Raw genomic sequence first — 24,273 nt, 5'->3', positions numbered from 1 at the left:
AGTAAAATTCCCCAGATACTATTTGTAGTCTGAGCCTGTTCCGATTGGGTAGGTAAAAGGTTTGCCAATACTGGCACGAGTTTCATTCTTCATGAATCCACCAGTCGGCTGCAGGCCATAACTGATATAGTTGATAGAGACATACTACTTTTCATTTTCTAAATCTTAAGAATTTAGTACTTAGAGTGCTTTTATACAAAGTAACTAGATGATAATTCAATAAAGATAATGTAATATGTTTTATCATAAGGTATTGGAAGAAACATTTATTCAAAACATTAAAGCAAATCTTATTTTGGTTACAGAATTTAAAAATACCAGGCCTAAAGAGAGCACTTTCCAAACACAATTACTCATTTTGACACCAGGTGTTTTCAATTCAATAGGTATATCAAATGATAGGTAAAATGTACGTCTCGATGAGAATAAAATTATAGCTTAAATGGAATGTTTTGATAGATGTATCTTATTGTGCTTTTTTTAATAGCTACTCCAGCACCATCATGCAGTTCATGAAATTTCATATATTGCAAAGGATATCACAGACCACCGAGCATTTGGATATGTGTGTGGAAAAGAGGGAAATCATAGATTTGTGGCAATAAAAACAGCACAGGCAGTAAGTATCAGATCCTTGTACTTTTCTATAGTTTAACTCGATTTGAAAGTTACGTCTATAATCTTGCTGTTGAAAAGGACATTGTGCAATATATTATGCTAACAGAAGTGTCTGCATAGATGTTCTTACATGGCAGATTACCAGATTACTGGGAAGAAGGGAATGTACTATACCCTTCTCAATTTTTCTTGATGTATTCTTTCTAATTAGTAATTATTTTCTTTTCTAATTAAACTCAATACATAGACTGAATACAAATAAGTTTAGTTATGTTCATAGACTCATTTAAACAGAAAATGATAGAAACCAAATAGCTACTTTGCATAAAGTCTACCCTAATTTCATTGTATTAGAAACCACTAATAAATATAAGCAATTTCTTTTATACTCATAATCATAATTATCATTAATCTGCAAATATAATTAGTTTTATAGAAATGAACCTTAGCCTGGATGCAATTTGCTAAACTAATATAAACAAGGTAGAAATTAATTCAGTGTGAAGTTCCTTCCCTTTAAAGATAAATATAACTGCTGTATCAACAGCACAGGAGAAAAGGCCACTTTCCTTTATTAAAACTTTACTTTTTTGCTTCAATAGGCTGAACCTGTAATTCTGGACTTGCGAGATCTGTTTCAGCTCATTTATGAATTGAAACAAAGGGAAGAAATGGAAAAAAAGGCACAAAAGGACAAGCAGTGTGAACAAGCAGTGTACCAGGTACCTAGAGGAGTTGAACTGTGGCCAAGAAAAAGTGTGGGTCTGAGGGATGTGTTTCTCCAAAACACCTCTGAGAGATGGTTAGCATTTTCAACACCTGTTATCTTCAATGGGTGTTGAACAGTACTCAGCACTCTTCTGAATCATTCTCAGCAGGGACAAATATGAAGTTAGCAGCTCTGTCTCAGAAGTAGGATTGAAACACTGGTGAAAACCATATAACTGCGTACGACAAAAAACCTCAGCAAACTGAAATGATCCACTCATTTCCCATGAAAAGTATTCCTTTAAATTCAGTATGCAAATTTTAGTGAAAATCAATGTGTGGTAGGTCAGTTTTAAGAGCGACTACTAATTTTAGTGCAGATTGAATTTCTTTCTAAATGCATCTGTTTAAATTAAATCAAACATGCTGCAGCTTTGATTAAAAGTTATCCTGTACAGTAATGCCAACACTATCTATAAACTAAAAAAGAAAAAATCAATTTTTCCTGTATAATGAACAGATTTTTTTTTTTGCTGTCCTTTAACTTCTGAATGTAATTCTCATATCTGTGCTGTTTATGCTCTTTGCTTTTACTGCCTGTCCTCTTACTTTGTTGTAGACAATTTTGGAAGAAGATGTAGAAGATCCTGTATACCAGGTAATTTCTGAAGCTGCACAGACTCAGAGTTTCAGAAATGATTGCAAATATGTTCTTTTATTTTCAAACACAGCCAAACCTTGTAACTAGGTGTTGCAAAAGTTTATTGAGATATCAATTTAAAAGGAGCTATAAAACCTTCAACATAAAGCGAAATATTTACTAGAGAAAAGCTCTAAGTAATAATGCTAATATTATGACAGAGGAAGGAAAGCTTAAGTGCTTGTTCAAAATGTAATACTTGTGTTAAAAAAAACTGTATCGAATTGACTACAATAACCTAGGCCATGAGCAGACATTCATTTGTACAGATACAAATTCTGGGAAAGGGAGCGGTACAAATGTCCAGTGTGCAGCTGCCCCCCTGCCCTGCCTTCTTAGTTGACCCCAGGCTAGAGAAGGCAAAGGGGGCAGTGCCTGGTCTATTCCCCCTGGTCTTCAGTGGGGGAAATGGAGCAGTGGAAATAACTTTTTGCACCAGCCCCAAACCAGGGTCTTGGGAACTGGGGGCCCTGGGAGCAGGGCAGAGGGAGCACTGGCTTGGGGAAGGGGCTGGGAGTTGTGCCTTCCTGTTCCCTTCCCCTCCTGGAGGGAAAGGGAGCAGCATGGCAAAGCCCCTGCCCAGAGCAGCTGCTCCTCCACTCTGCTCCCAGTCTAAAGGAGTAGAGCGGAGGGTGCACCAGTACAACCCCCCTGCCCGCTTCTCACTTTGGGGACACACGGGTAAAAAGCAGGCCAGAGTCTCGCAGCACTGCTCCCTCTACTTGGCTTTTGGTACTGGGGAATCGAGGGGATGGAGCAGTGGGGCAAAGACCCCACCAGCTCCACATACCTGAGACTGGTGTAGGAAAACATGGAGCTGTGCCCACTACACAAGTGAGAGCCTCCCTGATCCCAGTTCCCTGCGTCTCCCTTCCCTCCAGTCCAGAGCCAAGCAGAGGATCTAACAGAGTCCTGCCAGCTTCTCACACCAGGACCTCTGCAATGAGAAGCAGGCAGGGAGTAGTTGGCAGGTCTGCAGAGGAGTGGGAACAACTACCCCCATGTCTTCTCCAGACCAGGGTGACCTAAGTCTCAGGCATGGGAGCCTTTCCCCTGGCTCCACTCCTTCTGGACCCCAGGAGGAGTTAAGCCAGGGGAAAACGTACAGCTGTTCAGTCTTCTTGGAGAAACTCTTGGGAGCAATTTAACCATAGTTAGTCCCAGATTATTTTTCTCTTGCTGAACAAAAAAGATTCTAATAGCATGACCTGATTCTACAATTGCAGCTAATTGCAGTTTCCAAGAATAACTCGAGATTTTGTCGGTCTCCATTTTGGCACGTTGACTTGAAACTCTTTCCAACAGCCAGACGCACAAAGAATGTGTTCAAGTCTTTGTGAAAATCTGCCCCCCTTTAGGGGACTTGCCTGAGGCACTCCAGTTGCACCATCACAAGTCACTATTCACTTTTGGAGAACTTGGCCAAGAATGATATTTTGAAAAACTTAAACTAAAGAAGTTAAGTGAAGTGGCAGACTGCTACTGTGAAACTGGTTAGTTAAACACCAACGTGTTCTCCGAATTTGGGCAGCTGTTTTATTCGCAGCTAAAACACGTGTGGAAAACTAATGATTATGCAGCCAGAGGCGTCTTGCCCAATGAAGTTTCTGGCAAAATTCTCAGTGATTTTGAGTAGGATCCAGATTGGGCGTCAGGCTGTATCCCTAGTGCAAATGCCACAGGAAGTTCATCTAATGTTCATTAAAGGAGTATCAGGTCTGCTTTATTGCTCTTTCATTAAAAATAAAACAACATAACACCGTGGTTTCCAGCAAACCAGATATCCTTGTGCCAAACTATACTTTGAGCTTGTTTCTTTAATGCCCTGCCTGCTTTTTTTTTTTTTTTTAAATCTGGAATTCCAAATTGCCTTTTTTTCCTTTCTGTTTCATCTTTCCTCTTTGGCTGCTGATGTAATAGTACATTGTGTTTGAGGCTGGACATGAGCCAATCCGTGAGCCTGAAACAGAAGAAAACATTTACCAGGTATAAAATTGCTACCTATTTGTTTCCATCGCATCCCATGCAAACATTTAGCCAAGCACATTTCATATGCTGGAATTCACTTTTATTAGTTTTCATTCATCACACAAATGTCTGAAATTTCATCCTCAGTCAAGCTAAATAAATAATTTCCCCAGTCTCAGCATGACTACTCTATTCATTCATTTCTCTTTTCAGCCTTCTCAAGATGTATCAACTTTATCAATTATGTAGGGCCCTAAACATTGTGTATTCCATACCACACATTAAACAGTCGCTTCCTGTTTTTTTTCTTTTTTTCTGAAGCTTCTTTAATTGCTCTTTGAAAAAGTGGGATAGTAAATGCTGTGAAACTCCAGCTATATCAGGTCAAGTGCTTCGGATGGTATCTAGGCCAGAAGACAAAGGAGTAAAATGGGGAAGAGAAGGAAAAACAAGTAAGAGGCTGGGAATTAGTGTCCTGTAAATCCTCTAATTTGATCATTAAGCTCATTAGTTCCTGGTTTATCTAAACTCCTTGATCTTTGTTGATTTTCAAATGATAATTAAAACATGGTAAGTAGGCAGCTAGTCCAAGGCCTGCTAAGCCACTGAAGATACTCATATTTTCCTGCATACATAGGGTGCTCGTAGACATGTAGGGAGGCTGCTCCGCTGCTCTATAATCACAGCTCATGTTAATGTTAATTAGCATGCTTCCAGCAGCCTTTGTGTCTTGTGTATTAGTGTCCGTGCACTTCAAAATGGTGGTCGGGGCGCTTTAACTAATGCTCATTCAATGAGCGTTAGTTAAAGCACCCCCGCCACCATTTTGAAGTTCAGGGATGCCACACTTTGAGATACTGTGGGACCTTTAATTAGAGCAGGTCTTGGAGCTACTTTAATTCAAGTGCCCCCCCTCCCAAGCCCTGGAACATGTGGAAAAATGCCCATAGTGTTTTCTGGTTGGAGATGAGCTGGCACATGCTGCTGAAAGCATAGTTCCACTTTAGGAAAGCAACTGCATAAAAAACATTGCTTAATTGACATGATTGTGCTCACATTCATGAACAACTGGTGCCTCCTGAGACTGGCAGGGCACTATAGTGGAAAGCGGGGACCGTTCGCAGCTGGTGGCAGTGTCAGCAGTGGGGGGGGCAGGGTTGGCAAGCGGAGACCACCCACAAATGCCGCCAGCCATGGCGGGCAGCAGGCAAGGGCGGGCAGCAGGTGGCAAGCAGTGATTGTCCGCAGAAGCCAGTGGCAGCTTTGGCAGTGGCCAGTCCCAGAGGGACTTGTGCTCCCCCGTGCCCCACCTGTACATTGCCTATGCTCACATGCTAACTCCACTGTCAAATAAATGTAGTCAAAAGGCTTTTTAACATGTGGTCATCAAAGCAGGAGAACCTATAGGTCACTAAGAGGTTGAGGGTAGCTGACAAGGCTCTGAGGTCAAGAAGAATGAGGAAGAAGAAGCCTCAGAGGTACCACGAGCAGTTTCCATTCCAGAGGGGATAGAAACAAGACCATACTCAACATTTGGAGAAATTGGCCTAGAGAATGTGAGTGAAAAAAGATAGCAGTTACAAGAGGATAATGATATGGAAAAAGAGGATGGTAAACAGGTGATAATCACTTGGCTTATCTAAAAGAGCTGCCGCCACCTCTGTAAGTCACCAGTGAGTTGCTCATACCTTCATTCAGCAGCATCAGGGCATAGTTAAGCGCTACCTTCCACAGGGCATGCAAGGAAGTACTGATTTTTTTTTTTTTTTACTTCTGATAAATGTATTCAATAACCTCAATAGATGAAATGTTCCCTTATACTTCACTATTTACTGTAGGTGCTACCTTGAATACAGCAAATTCTGAGATTACCTAACTATGAATCTTATTTAGTTATCTGTTGCAGCTGACAATGATTGAAGTATCACTACAATAGATTTGCCCATGGCCACTGGCACTCTAATATCATTGCGCTTTATGATTTCCCTTGTTGCTATAAATCTTGATTTCCCACATCTTAGAGCTTACGCTTGGATTACTGGAGAACGCTGTTTCTCCTACATGGTCTTGGCTAACTCAGAACGCACCAGTCTACCATTATTAATAACATTAGCCATTTCCTTTCTTCTTTCCCAACTGTTTTCTAGCTCCAAATATTTATTATTCCTGCACATTCGTACACAAACTCCTCGGTAACTTCCATTTCAAGACTCTGAAATGGCACACCCTTATTATCCCTGAATACCTATATAAATACCACGTAGACCACAGTGATGTTTTAACCTGGTGATGTCTTAACTTTGGGTCATTTCTGTTCTATCTGGCCCCCCAGTAAGAAGTTTCTTGTATCTTACACAGTCTTTTATGATGTTCATAGCCACACCTTTACTTTTGTTTTCTTTGGTAAGCCGGTGTACCAAGACCTTACCCCCAGGAGTAAGCAGGTTCCTGCCTAGCAATTGATTAAAGATGGGACATGACTATCAAACATGACTATTGCAGTTCTGTTGTTTAATATCATTGTGCATGAGCCTTCCCCTATTCTATTCATTTTCTTTCTCCGATATATTATTTCAAAGTTTCTCTGGCTGCTTGTTCTGTCTACTCTGTTTCATCTCTCATGCTATTTCTAATGTACTAGTCGCTGTGAAATAAGACCAACAAGCATGTGCCAATCCTCCTACTCTGTAGTGGACTTCTCCTAACATGCTCTTATGACATCTGTTTTTGTGTTGGTGTGGTTTCTAATGGGCTATTTTTTTTTATTATGTATTTTTTTTCTTTTTATTTAGCACCGCTGGTGTTTATTGTACTTTGGAGCTAAAGAAGAGGGCACAGTCCCTGTTCTAAGGAGTTTAGATTCCTTATTAAGATATACACTGAAATATGGGGGTAGATGATAGGAGAGGGCAAAGGGAAGGCAACAGAAATGAAGTGAAAAGGGAAAAGTAGTACTTGGAAAATATTCCCAGCAGGAGCTCAGACAGTGTTGTATTACGATACAAGACAAACGTGATAATGTTTGTCTTGAATTATATCAAAGATAGAACTGAATAATAGTACCAGGATAGAGAAGAGTAATGGAAAATGTGCAAAGAAAAAAGACTTGGAACAGGAAGAGAGGGGAAATGTAAAGAGGACACTGTTACAGACTTTACAGACGATATTAATAAAGGTCCAGAAGCATGAGTTAAACTAGTTGAAATATTTCACGTGACAAGAATTTCTGATAAAAAAAAAAAGTCCCCCCCCCCGCACTTCTATTTTTTAGACAAATGGAAACTTTGTTAAAGTTGTGAATGTCTGTACTTTTATATTTTTGTTAAGATTGCCATGATATTTTCATTAAAATTGTGTTCATAGTATCAGAAAGCTGCGGTAGAAGCTAGCTCTGCGCTCTTCAGAGCCTTGAGCTAGGAGTACGTGGAATCTGAACTTCAATGTCAACCGTGACACAACCATCATTACTGTAAGCAGCAGGATCAGGAGGAGAACTTGAATAAGGGAGGCCAAAAAGGAAGAGTTGGTTTTATTTATGGCAAAGGATACTTGAGGTATAGATCTGGGTGTTGAGGAAGAAAGGACAAATAGTAGAAATGTTCTAGAGCACGGGTACAAGAGTAGGATAATGATGCAGTACATAAACACCACTGTTTCTTTTAAAATATATGATGAGCAGGAGCCTGCTGAGCAGGTGTGCAATGCCATTTGTGATTCCTGGAAGAGTTTAAGTGGATAATTTTCTCCCTCAAAAGCAGTGAAGATCGAATTCTCTCCCCCCCACTCCTCCACCACCTCTTTTTTTTTCAGTGAGCAGTGTATGATTAGAACACCGAGTTGAGTGCGGTACACCTCAGGCCTCAATAATTGATATATGCATCCTTTACTTAATCAAATAGCCTTGTTATGGAAGTCAGTAAAATAAGAAGTAATGCTAGGCAGCATTGGTTTTCATTAAAGAGAAATGCCTTAATGAAGATGGTCTAACATTAGTTTCTCTGGTACTATTTGTACTTCTTTCAAGGAAGAAAAAAATTAAAAGCAACTAATTAAATAAGGATTCTTGGCTTCTGATCTTACACTGTGACTTACCAGTGTGCCCAGATGGAAGCGTTGTCAGTTCAGTCGACAAAGAATTGCACTACCATTACCAGTTTTACACTTTGAATATGCTGGATTATTGTTGTGGGTTATGAGAAGAGGGCACTTTGAGAGAACTGTGAAAAATGCTTATCCTTGGTCATTCTTAAGATATGATTGGGGAGGAGACCTTAAAGGGCCTCTAGGAAAATTTAGGAGCACAAATCTTAAAGCTGTGTCAGGTGATGACTGGGATGACTGTGTAGTTTTGCTAATAGTTAGACAATGGATTTGTATAATGTAGTTTGGGTAGGAATGATTCTGCCTCAGGCAAGGGGTTGGGCAAAATGACCTCTGGAGGTTTCTTCCAGCCCGGCTTCTTTCCTACTCTCTCTGAGGTCTCATTCACTCTCAAATGAACTTGTGCTCCTAAATCCCTGGGTATTTTTGGAATTTTTTCCTCATGTGTATCCTTAGTTAAGTAAGATGAGTGGTGTACCTTGAAAAATGAAACTATTATACTAAAATGTTGGCATTCTAAAAATAAGAATGGTTGAAATTGCCATCCTCTTAGACTATTCAGAATTGGAGACTATGCTGCAGCTCATTAGATAGGCTGGACATAAGGAAAAATGTATTTGCAGTCCAAGCTCCCAAGACCTGGAAGAGACCCCCGCCAGAAGTGGTACAGGCACCTACTCTGGACTCATTCAGGAAATGCTTGGATGCTTACATTACTGGGATCCTATGACCCAGCTGACTTCCTGCCCCTGGGGCAGGGGGCTGGACTTGATGATCTTTGAAGTCCCTTCCAGCCCTGATGTCCATGAAATCTATTAAATCTATAAGATAGGAATCCTCCCATGAATTTATCAGAAAACTGTGGGATTAATCCACTGTAATTTCAGTAGTTTAGAGTCTCCCATATCTCCTGTATGCAAGACTTCTCATTAATTTGTGAGAATTAATGTATCTAGTAGATTAATTAAATTGATTAATTTCTAAACTCTAACCCCTTACACTGTTATCCCAGTTTATTGAAAAGGTAGTACTAGTACTGGTAAATCTACAGCAAGCACTGTTTCACTGTTAAGCATTAGGTTATGTTTTTCCTGGAACAACCATTTTTACCCTGGGAGAAAAGCCCGAACATCTGTATACTCGTGGCTCCTCCTGGGAGAACAGTGACTCTCCAAGGGGAAACTGAGTGTTTGTATGAGACCTGAGAGGACAACAGCTGCTTAATTATGGCTGTAAGTGCTAGGTCAAACCGTGTATAGAAGCGGAAGGGCAGCCTGCCCCTTACTATGAGCTATTACTTTTGTTGACTAACCTTATTAAATGATGTGAAAGAAGGAGACAGTGCTGGTGCAGGTCAAATTTTCTTCTCCCACAATGATAGTTGTATTTCTGAAGTCAGCAATAGAGGAAGAGAGGCCCACTGCCCAAGTATGGCCCTTGCATTGCACCTGCCACCCCTTCAGAAAAAAAGAAAAACACATCTGTTATGTAGGAGTGGGATCCAGATGTCCATTGACTTTATGAAATTTTATACCAGACCACGTTATCTCTATCATAGGCAACATGAAAACCTCATTTCTGAACAACAGTGAAATTAGGGTTGTGAAAATTGAGATTCAGTGTTTTTCTCCTTGGGGTCATCTCCATTTAATATCATCCCCTGAATTAAATGGGATCTTCCTTGAGTTCATTCATGAAAGTGATGAAGTCGTGTTCTGAAGTTAAACTATGGCTATAAATTTGAAGTTTTCCAACCTCCTACTTGAAAGATGACTGTTTTTGATTTACCATTACAGGTTCCTACCAGCCAAAAAAAGGAAGGTGTTTATGATGTGCCAAAAAGTCAACCTGTAAGTGTAAGTATTTTCCCTGATTATATGCAGCTGAGATGATATCTGCTTTGGTGTAGATCATTTTTGTATCATATGGGGTATTCCTTATAATATCACAGTGTTCACTGACCAGTTCAAATCCACCAGGATGCCTTGTTGAGCCTTTTGTTATGGGGTCCTTAATATGTACTAATTTGCTGAAGACCGCCTCATTCAAACATCTAAATTCCCTCTACCATTTTCATCCGTGTTCACCCTTTTCCTCCTAACCAAAACTCACGACTTGTAATGAGACATACTTATATAGCTACTGTGCATTGGTCCATGCTAAGTGGGTGGGGACTGCATTTCCTTCTTCCATATTTATAATTCAAACTGTACAGTGTATGAAAGTTTTCACGAAACGAAGGACAGCAGTGGATGCAGATACTGACAAGAGTGGAATTTAAGCACAAATTAGCATTAGGAAGAGGCATGATGAGCATCCACAGAACTCTTTCCCTCTGTCCCCTGTGGTGACACTGCAGATGCAACATCTGCAGCCCTTTCAGAATCTTCCTTGGCAAATACAATATGCTGATGTGCAAAGAATGCACGAGCAGCTTCAAATTAGACAGAGATAAAACATCAGGAATTTGCATAAAAATTACAGTTCTTTAAATTGAAAAGCCATAGAAAATTCCACTTAAAATTTAGGACAGAAAAGCAATTATTTTTCCAATAAAACTAACCTCTGCAGCAACTTAACATCATAACCACTATATAATTGTAGTGTAGAGATATGTGTAATTATCACTGGTATGGAAAACTGTATGCAACTCCAAAAAAGGAAATAGTCAAGGCCCTTGCTCAACAGATACCCCAAACAAGAGAATAATTGCTGTATATATAGCACCTTTCTTTCATGGTTTTTACCAGCAAAATCCTTTACTTCTATTTGCACACTGCAGTAAGTGCTTTGACTCATTTGCTCCTTGGTCTACCGGTTAGTTGAGCAGTTGCACTCATGGTTATAAAATGCTACCAAATCAAAATGATAGTCTTTCAACATTATCTTTCCCTAAGTGACTACAGTGCAAGGTACTGGAGAATTGGCACACTTTTCCCTAAATTAATGTGGCAGAGGCTGGGGGCACATAATTAAGAGGCACTGGAAGACAGAGGCTTTAATAAGATTTTGTTTGTGCTGAAGTGAGGCTTGCATTGGTTTGATTCGCATTTATATTTGGACATTAAAAGTCTGCAAAATAGTTTACTCTTGCAGGCTTGGTGGGAAAAGTGTTTTGAATAGGAGTTTGCAAGAGTATAGAAAAACGAAGGAAAACCAGTCATGTTTATTGTGTAAGAATAGGAGAATCTACATATTCGAGAAGAAGTGGATGTGTGGTAGCATAGACATAACTGAGCTAGCTCAGATACAGGAAGTACCATAGCACTGCTGAGAAGCTTCCTAATACAGTAGTGATATTTTCAGAACCCCAGACTGCATTGGCATGTACAACAATCAAAAATAAAGCTCACCTTAAACATTTTATAATAGTTCACTATGGGGAGTGAGAGATCAGCTTGTTGTGAAGCAAATTATGGTAAGACAGTTCATGCTGCATAATTAATTAAGGTGGTTGTGGGCAAGAAATAGCTATAAATTTTTTGCAGTGCAGTGCTGGAATGTCCTCTGTGAACGTTTCTAATTGGAACAATGCTGATACACTCTTTTGGCCTATTGATGGCATTTCAGATTTTATGGTGAGATTCTGCTTTGGGTGCCAGTTATGTGAAAGACTGTACAATATACTTGCTAGTATGTTTGCACACACCTGTGCATTTAGACGGCTCTGGTAAAGAGCATGATTTTATTAACATGCTGGTCTCTAGCTTCAGCTTGTAGAATTGATACACAGTAAAAGTTCTGTTATCCGGCATCTTTACAAGCTGGCATGCTCCACAAACCGGCATGCCGGCTTGTAAGATAAAGTGAAACTGGAAGTGCCCACTGTGACACTTCGGGTTTCTCTGAGCCCCCATGGCTCGGGGCAAAGCAGCCTGCGCTGCCTAGCCCCCCGCAGCCCAGGGGCATAACAGGCTGCGTGGCGCTGTGCGGGATCCACCTCTCTGTCAGTAGCAATGTTGCGGGAGGGGCAGGGGGATGCCCCAGACGCAGCATGAGACGCGGCAGCCAGGGTCGTTCAATTAACCGGCATATTTTGTTATCCGGCATCCCCTGTTCCCAGGGGATGCCAGATAACAGAGCTTTTACTGTACCTCTGTTCTCATCTCTATGAAGTTAGTTATAAACTTTGTTTCACTAAAATTAGAAATGATTAGATCCCCACAGCCACAGTGCTACTGCATACTTTATCTTAAAGTGGAAAAGAAGGAAAAAAGAGGCATTAACTGAGTATAAGCATCTGTGATCGTGTCTCACCTTTCTATTGGTATATAAAATGGAAAACTGAAGCAGTTGTTAAATTTATGTAATATTCAACTTCCCATCTGGTTTTATTACTCATCCTTCTGCATGCGAGACTTTGTCATTGAGACACGTGGTATCATTTTTTTCAATTTATTGCTGCCCCTATTATATAAACCTCTAAAATTCAATTTGTGCCTAAATTACTGAGCAGCCTATACCTGATTTAGACATACAAGGACACTTTCTTTATTAGTAGACCTTGCTTCGATTAATTTCTTAAAGGCTGAAAGAGAGGAATAGTTCTGGCTTCTCATAGGTTTTTGGCGTTGTGGATTCCCTCTTCTGACTTTCTACACACCACTCCATAAAAATGCACTAGATTTTGCTGCCTCTAATTGGGTTGGCTAGATAGTCTAGACAACAATTCATTTCCAAATTCCAGTAGTTTTTTTCTATTGTGGTTATTTAACTAAAAAGCAGTGATTGTTAGAACATGTGCTTGAAAGGCACATCTCCCTTGGTTTGTTCAGTTTTGCTTCAGACAGTTCTGCATGACCTTATACAAGTCACGTAAGCTAAAGTTTTCAAAAGTGAGATAGGTGCATGACTCATGTTTTTTAAATTCATGTAGACACTTAGTGAACCTAAATCTCATTAATATGTAATTTGGATTGCTATACATTTGTCATCCTGGCTGAACAAGGATTATGATGACAACCTGATGGTGGTTTCATAAAGCTTAATTAATTATTGTTGTTTAGACTTTGAGACAACCATAATAAAACAATATACTATCATAATACTTCAGTAGCATCTGTGGCGGGCCAGTATGGGGTGTTCCTGTGCTGAGCCACCTACCTCACTGCACCTGACCACCTACTAAGCTCCAAGTACCCCCAGGTGCGACTCACATCTAGCCAACCCCCTTGCCTGAGCACACACGCCAGCCTAGGGGTATTGCCGCCACCACCAGGGGATCTAGTCTGTCTATGGCCCCGTGTCCCCTGAGGTACACAGGCCTTGTAGACCTTGAGGATACTTAACCCACTGTGAAAAATTGGGGTGCTTCCTTTAGCCTAAAGCACAAAAAGTAGCTTCCCTTAGTCAGAGCAAGGGGGCACCAAGTCATAGCCCAGTCCCTCTCCCAGCCAGTGCACCATGCTATGTATAGTGAAGAACTTTATTGGTTAAAGAGGGAAGGCTTGGGGAATGGTACAGGTTAAAGAAGAATCAAACAACAACCTTAGAGCAAACAGGGTGGCTAAGTAGCCATTGAGCATGCATCTATATCACAGTATATATTGAGGTAGGTTTCGGTAAGTACCTCACAGGTATCATCCAGAGGCTGACTGAGCTTTCCTCTGGAGGCAGGAAGTTCAGGGTGTGTCACTGAGTTTCCACAGAGATACCCGTCTCTCTGCCTGGTGAATTACTCGCATGTGCCCCCTCCCCCCTTGAAAAAATGCCTCCCCCCCTCCAGGAAGAAGGAAGCTTTTAAATAAACTTTTCTGACCACACCTGCCAGGTCCAATCAGGGCAGGTGTTGTTTAAGGCTAACCAGCCAATTTAAAAAGCATCACTGGTCAACTCAGAGAGCGACAGCTCTCTAGTCCCTGCCCCTCTGCCATGAGGTCAGTGCTTAAAATAATGAAGAGAGGTTGAGCCACCTGGTCCAAATCACACTGGTAGAGCTGGTTGCTTAACAACTGGAGTGATAGACTGGTAAGAAGACAATGACAAAGAAAAAAACTGGTAAAAGAGACATGGGTGAGGCTGGGATGGAAATTCTTTGCAACATCTTCTGTCAGAAGATAACTGTATTTTATAAGATCAAACCTCATGGCATCTACATGATCTGGGTGTCATTAGCCCCAATTAAAAATGGTGAAAATGAAACACTATGAGAAGTGCTGATGTTCTTAAACTCACAGAAGTAGTGTCATTAGGGCCAGGTATAGCCATTACACATAAACTAGCATACGTGACTGAAAACCAGATGACACCCATAACAGAATAGAAATTTGGGAAACATAGACTGGTATAAAAATGGTGGAATCCAGTCCAGGATAGACCTGGAGTGATGAGGTATCGGACTTAATCGATTTAGGTTAGACCAGTCCAACGAACTTCTGTACCAGATCCCCTATCAGTTTATGTTGGGTCACTGTCCTCCAGTATCCTAGGTGCCTTTGTGGCAGACCACCCTCCCCACCAGCCCCCCTACACAAGGAGATATGCTAGGATTTGCCAGGTGCTTGGCTGCTCGAGGCAGTCACAGGTCTAAGCCAGCACAGATATAGACAGGTGGCTAGAGAGCAGGGAAGGGAGGCTTGCACCAGGTGGTGTAGACGAGGTTGCTTCATAGAAGGATTGGGCCCCCTGGAGCTCGGCACCAGCAGCAGCGACCAGGATGGGCCCAGCAGCTCAGTAGGCTTGTGCCAGGCAGTGCAGACAGGGGTGCTCTGTAGAAGGAAGGATCAGGCCCCTCCTCTGCCACTGGTGCTGAGCTCTGAGGGGTCTAGTCTTTCCCTCTAGTGAGTGCCCCCATCCATGCTGCATGACGCAAGCCTCATGGGCTGCTGGGTACATTTTGTCAGCTGCTGCTGGTGCCAAGCTCCAGCAAGATGTGCCCGGCAGCCTGACAGGCTTGTGCTGGGCATTGGGGACAGGGCACTCTGTAGAAGGAAGGATCATGTCCCTCTAGCTCAGCACCAGCGGCAGCCAAGAAGCACAATCCTTCATCCTACGAGTGCCTGGGCCACCACTGATTGGCTGCTAGGCACACCCCCCCCCCCCGCCCAACACCTTGCTGTCACTGGACCCACTTCGAGCCATAGGCTTCCAGGAGAGCCCTGGAGCGCGTCACGATTGCACACCCAGCTGGAAGCTGGGGACACGGAGTGTACCACGGTGATTCACGTGTGGCTTTCCTGGAAACCTAGGGTTGGACCTGGAGGAGTGTCTGCAGTGACATCCGGGGGGTGAGAGCATGTGCCTAACAACCAATCAGGAGTGGCTCCCGCTCAGCTGCACTTAGCAGTCTCAGCATGCTGGGAGGCATGCAGGAGTGCCCCAAACCTGGTCGGGGCGGGCATGCCCGCCCCCCTTGCACCCCACCAAAGGGGAACATGTGTTCTGTTAGCTCCCAATCCAACCCATGCAGCTTGGAGAAACCCACATAGGTTTGATCGATTCCACCTCAGGCTGTTCGAATGTCTCTACCTCAAGTAAGAGAACGCAAACCTCTTGGTACCCAGTTCTGTGCTGCATGGCCGGTAAGCACGTCACCTTGTCTGACACTGCGGGCATTTAGACACATACTTTTTTGTCCTGCAATGCACTGTAGATCCACTACTCCACAGCTCGGCAGACAAGCTGATGCAAACTGTGTTGCAACCTGTGCAGTTGTATAAGCGGCGAAATGCGCGTCAGTGCGCAGAAAATGGCGGCAGTGTGTTTTTCAACTAAAGCACTTTCTATCCGTTTCAGTTCAAAAATGCACTGCCGCTGCTTTCTCAGCGCTGACGTGGATTTCACTGCTTATACAACTGCAAGTGTCGCAGCACCAGGTGCGTCTCAAAGTGCCTGGTGCTGTGACACTTGCGTGTATAAAAGTGCCCTGTGAGACCAAAATTGGTTTAGGAACGCAGCGCATTATGATCCGTTGTCCCGTACTCTCCCCGATAAATCCCCTGTGAGCTATACCTTTCATGACTGCCAGCTTCCTCCTTTTCAAGTCCCACCAACCATCTTGCTCTTCTTCCCTGATATTCTTTCCTAGACAAAACTTCACACCATGCATCCATTTGAAGTGGACATAGAGCAAAACAAACAAATCAGGCTTTCCCCAAATGGTTTAAGTGGCATGCACTGCCCTTAGAAGTTGTATTTCAGCAGCTGAAATTAACCATTCCAGGAGTAGGGGCTGTTTAATGAGCTCTTTTTTGTCAGTATTTTCTGCAGTCTCCCTATTATACATACACATCAGGTTCTACCTGTCATGGTGTTTTTAGTAACAAGAGTTGAACTGTAAATACCCTTCACTAAGATTGTCAGTCAAGTCACAATAAACCCTACTCTTCTCATCAAGATGTCTAAACTATCTGCTTACAATTTTATGAAGGCTTTCAAACAACTCATCTTAGTGCTATATTAAGATTCAAAGCCCGATTCCTGGTGCCGCACACCGTGAGCGTTCATTTGCCTCGTAGCAGGTAGTTGGAAAATGTGACCAAATCGAAATGGAAAGGGCAGGTCTTCAACCGGTGTAGGGAAGAGAGTTCCGTTTAGACAAGCAGACGATTGATTTATGTGCTTTTACCCTTGCTTTGCATAGGTATCCGTGGCAATCTGAGGCAAAAGGCAGTGAAAAATCTCAAGGACTTTCATTCTGCTTTGCTGTGCAGTATCTTTTCCAGGATTAAGTCAGCACAGGGACCCCTGTAGTGACAGTCTTCCTAGAGCCATTTTTAGTAGCGCAAACACAGATAATCCCTTTGGTGTCAGGGGACATGCAGCTGGGGAAGATAACCCCAGAAGTAGGAATTGCTGCCTGGAGAAGAGGCATGCTTATAGTGGCCGGCAATAAATGTGTCCAGCTCTGGAGAGAATTCATATTCGGACTCAGGCCTGAAGAAGTCATTTACACTTACCTGGAGCAACCAGAGTGTATTAGGGGTGGGTATGTAGCAATAACTAGTAGGTTAATGACAACCAATTTTAACTTTGAAGGGTTTAGTTGTATTTTGCTAAAATAACACACCAGGGGCGCTTGTCCACGTAATCGGCATTTACCCGGTGATCATATGGGAGGTTCCACAAGTTGCATGTAAGCCTTTTGTGTTTGCAGAGCCCTGCATTTTTATCTGTATTTACAGAGAAGTGCTTCCATGGTCACATGCCTGACTCAGTATATACATGGATGTGGGACCTGTTTATGTAGTACATAAAAATGTACTTTATAGGTGTCATTAGTTTTAGCTACATTTGGATAAGGGATAGTTTGTCATTCAGGTATTCCTTTTTTTGTGGTGTAAGTTTCAGTAATGTTTTGGTTGAAACTAATTTTGTAAAAAAAGAAGAAAAAAGAAATGAGCCCGTACTATAATTACTAATGCTTCCATGGATTAGAAATGTTGCTAATGTTAACTCTATCAGGATTGGTGTTCTTTGGTGCGGTGTAGACAGGCATGCTGATCACTCACTCCTGTTGTGAATGTGCCATTGTTAGGCCAAATAGAAACAGTGGTTTATAATGGATATATTTAACAGTGTTTCAAAGGTAAAGTCTCAGCACTGAAGGTGAAATGTAGCTGTCACATGTCTTTAGTCATAAGGCTTGCGGTGTAACAAGAGGCCGTTTTATAACAGCCTCTCCACACTAGAGTGATTTGTTTCTAGTCCATGTATGAGTACCATCTCCTTTGCGACCTGTGTCATCAGCCTAGTGTCATAGTATTCATGTTTTCATGCACTGTTGCTAAGTGACCTCTTTCGATGCATATCTCACTATACACTGCTTGTATTTGATGGCTTACACTGCACTGTCATGTCTTATTCTGTTTAAATGTGTTTTTCCCGTATTTTGGATTCAAAAGTAGACAGATGACATTCTAGAAAGAATCTGCATTCAATCTAGTGTCACACTCTGCAGCTGATTGAAATGATGGGGAGGAAAACGTCCTTGTGTGGAAGGTTATTTTGTCATGCCAGCAGTGATCCCATTTATTTTGTTCAACTTTTGTGTTCAGTGTGCCAAATGACTATTGCAAATCTATTCATGCTGAACATTATCCAAGATTTAAATTCTTCCACATTGTGGGAATTTCACAAAAGACTCATCAAGATTTAAGAAGTGTTTTCCTGTCCCTCTTATTGAGGCTCAGGGGCTTTTTTCCCCACTGTTGTGCTCTTTGCATGGTCATTTGCATACCTGTGCAAAATGAGGTGGTCATGCCTTTAAAATCACTTTGCCGTGGCATAAATGACTATAGAATGTGTAGAGCAATAGATACTTAGGGTTGGCCAATACACAAAAGGATTTAAGGGACTAAGTTTTACCTGGTAAAGTTCCGTAGGCACCTAGGCTAGGGACAGAAATTACACATAAACCAGTAAAAGTGATTGGAAACCAGTTCAAATCTGTAACATAACAGAAGTTCAGTTCACATAAACTGTTTCAAAGTAGTTGAAACCAATTTAAGATAAACCTGGGTGGACGTAGTATCAGACTTCACTGATTTAAGTTAAATCCATTTATTGAACATCTGTCCCAGACCCCTCCAGATTCAAGTCAACTTTCAGGCCCCCAGCATCTCGGGATGCTTTGCAGGACCCTCACAGCCTCCCCTTGTAGGGTGGGCGGGCTAGCTTTGGCCCAAGCTGTCTGCACCAGCCAAGCAGAGAGGAATGGTCTAGCACCCCCCAGCTTCTGGCCTGGGCCACTGCAGGCACATGGCTGCATTACCGGAATCAAAAGTCAATGCCTGTTCACTTTCTTATCGTTTCAGTCTATGAAGTTTAGACTAACCTGCAAAGATCAAATCCATTCAGCCTCAGGATTTTTGATTGTCTGTACTTAGCCCTAATGTTCAGCCTCAGCCCATGCCCAGAACTGCCTCAGTCTCATCAGAAAGGAACTACTCATAAGCCCCATTATGATCCATGAATTGAGGGATCTGACCAAATCAGTGGCCTCTCTAAGGCACATCTAGAGAGTCAGGCTCTACACAAAAAACGCAGTGGCAACTGTCACTTCAGTTCAGAAAACTGGATAGAGGAAGTAATGCCCTACTAGACAAGAGTGGTTGGAGAACCCATCAGGATTTAGGCTGAGAGGCTTCAAGCTATAACCAACAGGGTAAGCACTGTTCTTTGATAGAGCAGTCTCAGCCCTCCCGTTGAAGTTGCTGTAGCCTCAGTTACCTGGGCAAGGCTCCAGACTCTGCACCGAGGGCTGTTTACATGGGGGTTTGTTTGGAATTTTTTAGGGGGGTTGTTTTCTTTGGTTTTGTTTTTTGCATTTAATAGTCTTTGGATAAAATGTATAATCTATCCGGGAGAGATGTCCTCTCTCCCTGGGGAGTGCTCTCACTCACTGTGTTACGGGTCATGTTTACTGTGTCATGCCCAACAAATCTTTATATTGTTGCCACACAAAATGGGACTGTTTCAAGACCCTGGTTTGGTTGCTGAGCTGGGAAGTGGAGGCTGTATATTTTAACCCCCTGAAGGAGAAGAGGGAATTGAATCTACTTCTCCCACATCCTGGTGCTAATGGTCCAACTCTTGAGGCTCCTAGAGGCATGCAGGGAGCTGGATGGAAATCCAGCACGTTGAAGCAGACTCAATAAATCTAGTCTGCTGGAGCACAGAAATAAACAAGTCCCAGCAGCCCCCCACATCACGTGTATCAGTGTCACGTGATGTGGGAGCGGCAGCTGCTTTGAACTAAAGCTCATTCAGTGAGCTTCAATTCAAAGCGCCCTGTTGCCATTTTTCAGCATGGGATGCTGATACACATGGCGCTTGGGTACTTTTAATAAGCGTGGCTCGCTAATTAAAGCACACTCCCCTTCCCTGCACTTCCTCTAGAACATGTAAAAATGCCCGTATGTAAAGGGGCTCTCATACAAAGGTTGTGCTACCTCTACCTCTAGTTGTCCAATTCAAAAAAAAAAAAAAAGAGGAGTGATTTTGGTTAACTCTTTCTTCAAGCAGCTTAGACACAGTAGCATAACTAAGGAGAAACAACCAGGACAGCAGCCCCAGGCCCTGCCTTTGCCGGGTGGCAGGGCGGGGCACAAAAGCAACCATTGCCACAGTGGTGGCTGATGGTGCTGCTGCAGTTGGCATGCCATGAGCTGGCACTGCCCTGGGCACATGGAGCTTTCCTGCCATGCCTGTACTTAGACACCTAGCTCCAAGAGAGGTATTGGCCTGTGAATACCAACCCTGAGGCAGGTACCTGGAGCCAGATGCCTATGCACTGTATACGGGCAGGGCTGAAGATAACACCCCTGTTCAGAAAAGCCTTTCCTACTGCCTTATTGTGCAGCTCCCTGGGGATCACAGTCTGAGATGTCTGACTGTTTAGGGAGTGTAGGCTCATAGCCAAGGACTATGGATTACATTCCAGGGGGCCAGGCACCTAAAACTTTGGTATTTAGTGCTTAGCATCACATCTCACAAGTCCCTTTAATATCTACCATGTTTTGGCATAATTCCTATTGATACAAGTTAGAATGTGATTGTACAGAGACACAGGACTAAAGTTGCTCTTATTAACTATGCAGATACTATAGGAAAATCCTAAACAGTTTAATAGGGAAGAAGCCAATCAGGTTCAGAAGAATTACCCCCAGAAGTGTGTTGACTATCATGACAAAAGAATATGGCACCATTTTCTATTGCATTTTGAACCATTGCTTGGCATTGTGTAACAAAGTCATAATTCTGTGCTTGACATATGGGATTGTTCTAAAAAGTTCACTGTAAAAGAGTTTCCATTTTCAGCTACACTATTTCAGCTGTAAATAAAGAGCAGCCTATGAGTCTTATGCAGACCATAGAGTTCTTCCCAAGAAAACAGAGGAATTAATTAGCTCATAATGTAAGTGCTCTGCAGATGAAAAATATCATGAAAGTGATAAATACTGTGTTTTTACATTTCTATTAGCTATGACTGCCCTCATCAGAAATAGAGGCACGGCTGGCATAGGTCCCAGTATCCAGGGCTCCATCTTGATTCAAGGGAATTTAAATAAGACTCTCTGTCATTGAGACATTTGCGATCATTTTTGTAATTTATGGCTGTCTTTATTACATAAACCTCTAAAATTCAATTTGGGCCTAAATTGCCTTCCTTCTAAAACTCATTTTATGCCAGATTACCCAGTTTACCTCTAACTGATTTAGACACACAAGGACACTTTCTTTCACAATAAACCTTGTCTCCATTTATTTCCTAAAGACTAAAACAAGGAGAAAACTTCCAGAGCTTCTTAAAAACCCTTTGGGGAGTTCTCTTTTCCTTTCAGTGTGCAGCAATACAACAGTTTTCACTTGAAATAGAAGCAGACTGGACAGACAGTCGAAGCAACTTGTTTCCAAACCCACATCATTTGCTGCCCCAATCATATTTACCATGGAGGATTTATGGGTTCTGTATCTTCCACTTCCGTATTACAGAAATGACAAAATACTGCCTATTTCATTTTATTTGGCTCTCAAACTTCCAAAAAGCAGACATTGGTGACATTGTTCAGCAAACTTTGGGTTCTCTTGGCACAGTGTTACCAACGTGTATAACAGATCTACACAGTTTGGGTGTGTTTGGTAAACTGATAAAGATCTGGTTGCTTTATGCTTCCCTCCCCACAAAAAGAGCTTTCCTTCAGCCTTTATCCTGCCTGTCTATCTCCCCAGGATCATTATGGATGTCCAGAGGGATTCAGTGAAACATAGAAGCAATGGGAGTTGTGTCACATTAAGTATGAATGAGATTCCTTAAAGGCATAGGAAGATAGGACGTAGACCACATGAGAATCTCAGTTTGCACCATTTCCTAATATCCATAAGCCTTTTGCTAGTAAATTAGCAAGCACATAGGGGCAAGCTGCTGGGAAATGACCCAGGCCCTATTATTCATAATAAAGTTAGTTTGCTTTTGCTTTAATTTCATGTTCTGTCTTGCTAAGATAACGATGAGAACTGATGCAGTCTGTTTTGAGTCACCCAGTGAAAGAAGCAAACAAAGAGCAGGATGTAATGATGAAGGCAACATCAACTCTTATCTTGCATAAAATATTAATGACACATGTTTTTCATGACTTGAAAAATCTTTTTCTCTTGGCTAAATGGTAGTTTACAGTTGCTAGCTTATTCCCAACTGGAGTCAACATACTCAATGACTTCCCTGAAAACTGGAATCCTGTGCATTTATCTGTAATAGACTCCAATGTTGTTATCCCATCGCATCCCATTAGAGAAACCATATTCACAAAGGATCAGAATCAGTACACACTATGGTTAGATGCACCTCTACAGAGGTCACTTAGGCCAGGTGCTGGCATTAAGCTTTTACTGGTATAAATGATTGGAAACCAGTCTATACCCACAAAAGTGGTCTAACAAAACTGAAGTTCAGCACACGTAGACTGGTTAAAAAATGGTAGGACCCAGACTAAGATTTGCCTCCCTGCCCCACCAAAGGGTGAACATGTGTTTTGTTTGCTACCAATCTACACCGCTGTTTCCAGAAAACCACAAAAGCTAGATTGATTCTGCCTCAAGCTTTTTGAATGTCTGTACTTAGCCTTATGCCCTGTCCTCTATGCCAGAGCAAAAGTCGACAGGGGAGCTTTACTATCTTGTTTATCAAGGCACTTACAGCACCTAGATACATCAGGGAGGGCCCCCATCCCAAAGTGGATTTCTGAAGGCAAATAGTTTGCTTATGGTAGTAAGTCTGGTCCCAAGAGTGCTCAGCCAGGAGGCGGAGTTCTTTTTGGTGTTTTCCTTCAAACTCTATTGCATTTGGTGCTTTTGAAGAATAGCAGGGTTAAAATAAGTTTGCTTTTAAATGCACATCTACCAAATAGAAAACCAATTTATTAGCTTAATTCAAGATAAAAAGATTTGGCAGCCTACGAAATAAAACACAAGATTTCTGTCCCTATTTTCTCTTAAAAAGAAAAGGATTATAAGTTGCAGCAGACTCTTTAAACAGAAAAGCTATAAAATGACAACATTTATAAAATGTTATGCATCTTCCTCATTTAAATATAAGGCACATTCAGAAACTAAAAATCTCTGCTCCACTGGAGAGCTCAAACTGCTTATGCTGCCCTCGCTGTAGAGAGCTGCCCCTCTGCAGAGAGGGGGAGCACAGGCATGAGGCAGCAGCATAGGGGGCTATGGAGGAGGGTGCTGTGAAGGGGAAGGACAGTTCAGATCTGCTGTTTGCCAACCGATCCTCCAGACCAGACTTTCCCAAGTTGGATTCAAACTCTTTGTGGGCTGGATCTGGCCCATGGGCCATAGGTTGCCAATCCCTAGTCTGAGTTCATAGCTTATCTCATATGGATGCTTTTCAAAGGCGTTCTGTTTAGTTTCCCGTAAGAGTTATAAATCAGGTAATTTGCCTATATCTTTGTGTGTAGCAGGGTCAGAGCTTTCTGGTAAATATTCTACACAGTAGCTGTTACAATGTTTGAATAGTTCTTGGGGAAACCATCACTAATTTTGTCTTTCTGTGGCATATAGAATTCCATTTGTAGCCCAAGCAACTGGGAGTCTTTGATTCAAAACTTTGATTCAGATGACTATAAAACTGGATTAAATCTAATCTGAGCATTTGTCTGTTTTCTTTCCATATGAAGTAACAAAAGAAAAGTACAGGTGGTGTAAAAGAAGTTTATGTAGATGAGGTATAAGAGAAAACATTGCTAAATAATGGAAAAGGGGAACATTTCAAAGCCAGCTTGACTCTGAAAGTGGAATGGAAAAAACTGTAAGGATTGTGTCACTTGTGTGTTAGAAAGGTTTTTCAAATCAATTGTGGCATGGATCAGAAATATTGTCTGTGGCCAAATCTTGACTTCCAACATGGAACATATTCAAGTAAAAATATTGTAAATCCATGGGGCCATTAACAAATTATAGCTGTAGATCTAAGTCACGTTTCCCACATTTGGAAGTGTACAGAGATCTAATTTTGGTCCATCCATAGTCTTATACCTAAATACCATGAAAAGGACTCTTGCATAAATGGAAATGGTACCACAACTTGAGGTGCAGTCCCATGAACAAGCTGCTATATTTTATAGCATTGTCTTCAAAGTCCCCCTCCCTGCATTTGTTGTGTCCACATGAGTTCGGACGTTTGATTCCCCTGGGACAACTAGGCAGTGGCGCACCTGGTGCTATTGCTA

General features: G+C 42.0%; 1 protein-coding gene across 18 annotated transcripts in view; it reads left to right on the top strand.

Moving 5' to 3' along the window:
• Window positions 1–24,273, top strand: part of DAB1 (DAB adaptor protein 1) — a 774,457-nt gene that overhangs the window by 704,291 nt on the left and 45,893 nt on the right. For 9 of the 18 annotated variants that reach the window (XM_090048698.1, XM_090048696.1, XM_090048702.1 and 6 more), the window contains 5 exons: window positions 488–619; window positions 1,221–1,340; window positions 1,946–1,984; window positions 3,947–4,012; window positions 9,892–9,951. In XM_090048698.1, the coding sequence (XP_089904824.1) occupies window positions 488–619; window positions 1,221–1,340; window positions 1,946–1,984; window positions 3,947–4,012; window positions 9,892–9,951 (417 nt within the window). The remainder of the gene's footprint in view (window positions 1–487; window positions 620–1,220; window positions 1,341–1,945; window positions 1,985–3,946; window positions 4,013–9,891; window positions 9,952–24,273) is intronic. The other 9 variants (XM_090048712.1, XM_090048708.1, XM_090048711.1 and 6 more) reach the window with 6 other exon arrangements.

This window comes from Crocodylus siamensis, chromosome 5, assembly GCF_052110815.1.
Source record: "Crocodylus siamensis isolate JL-2025a chromosome 5, ASM5211081v1, whole genome shotgun sequence".
In the NCBI taxonomy this organism is placed as follows: Eukaryota; Metazoa; Chordata; order Crocodylia; family Crocodylidae; genus Crocodylus; species Crocodylus siamensis.
Note: the sequence above shows the minus strand (reverse complement) of the source record. Positions and strands in the feature narration are given on the sequence as shown.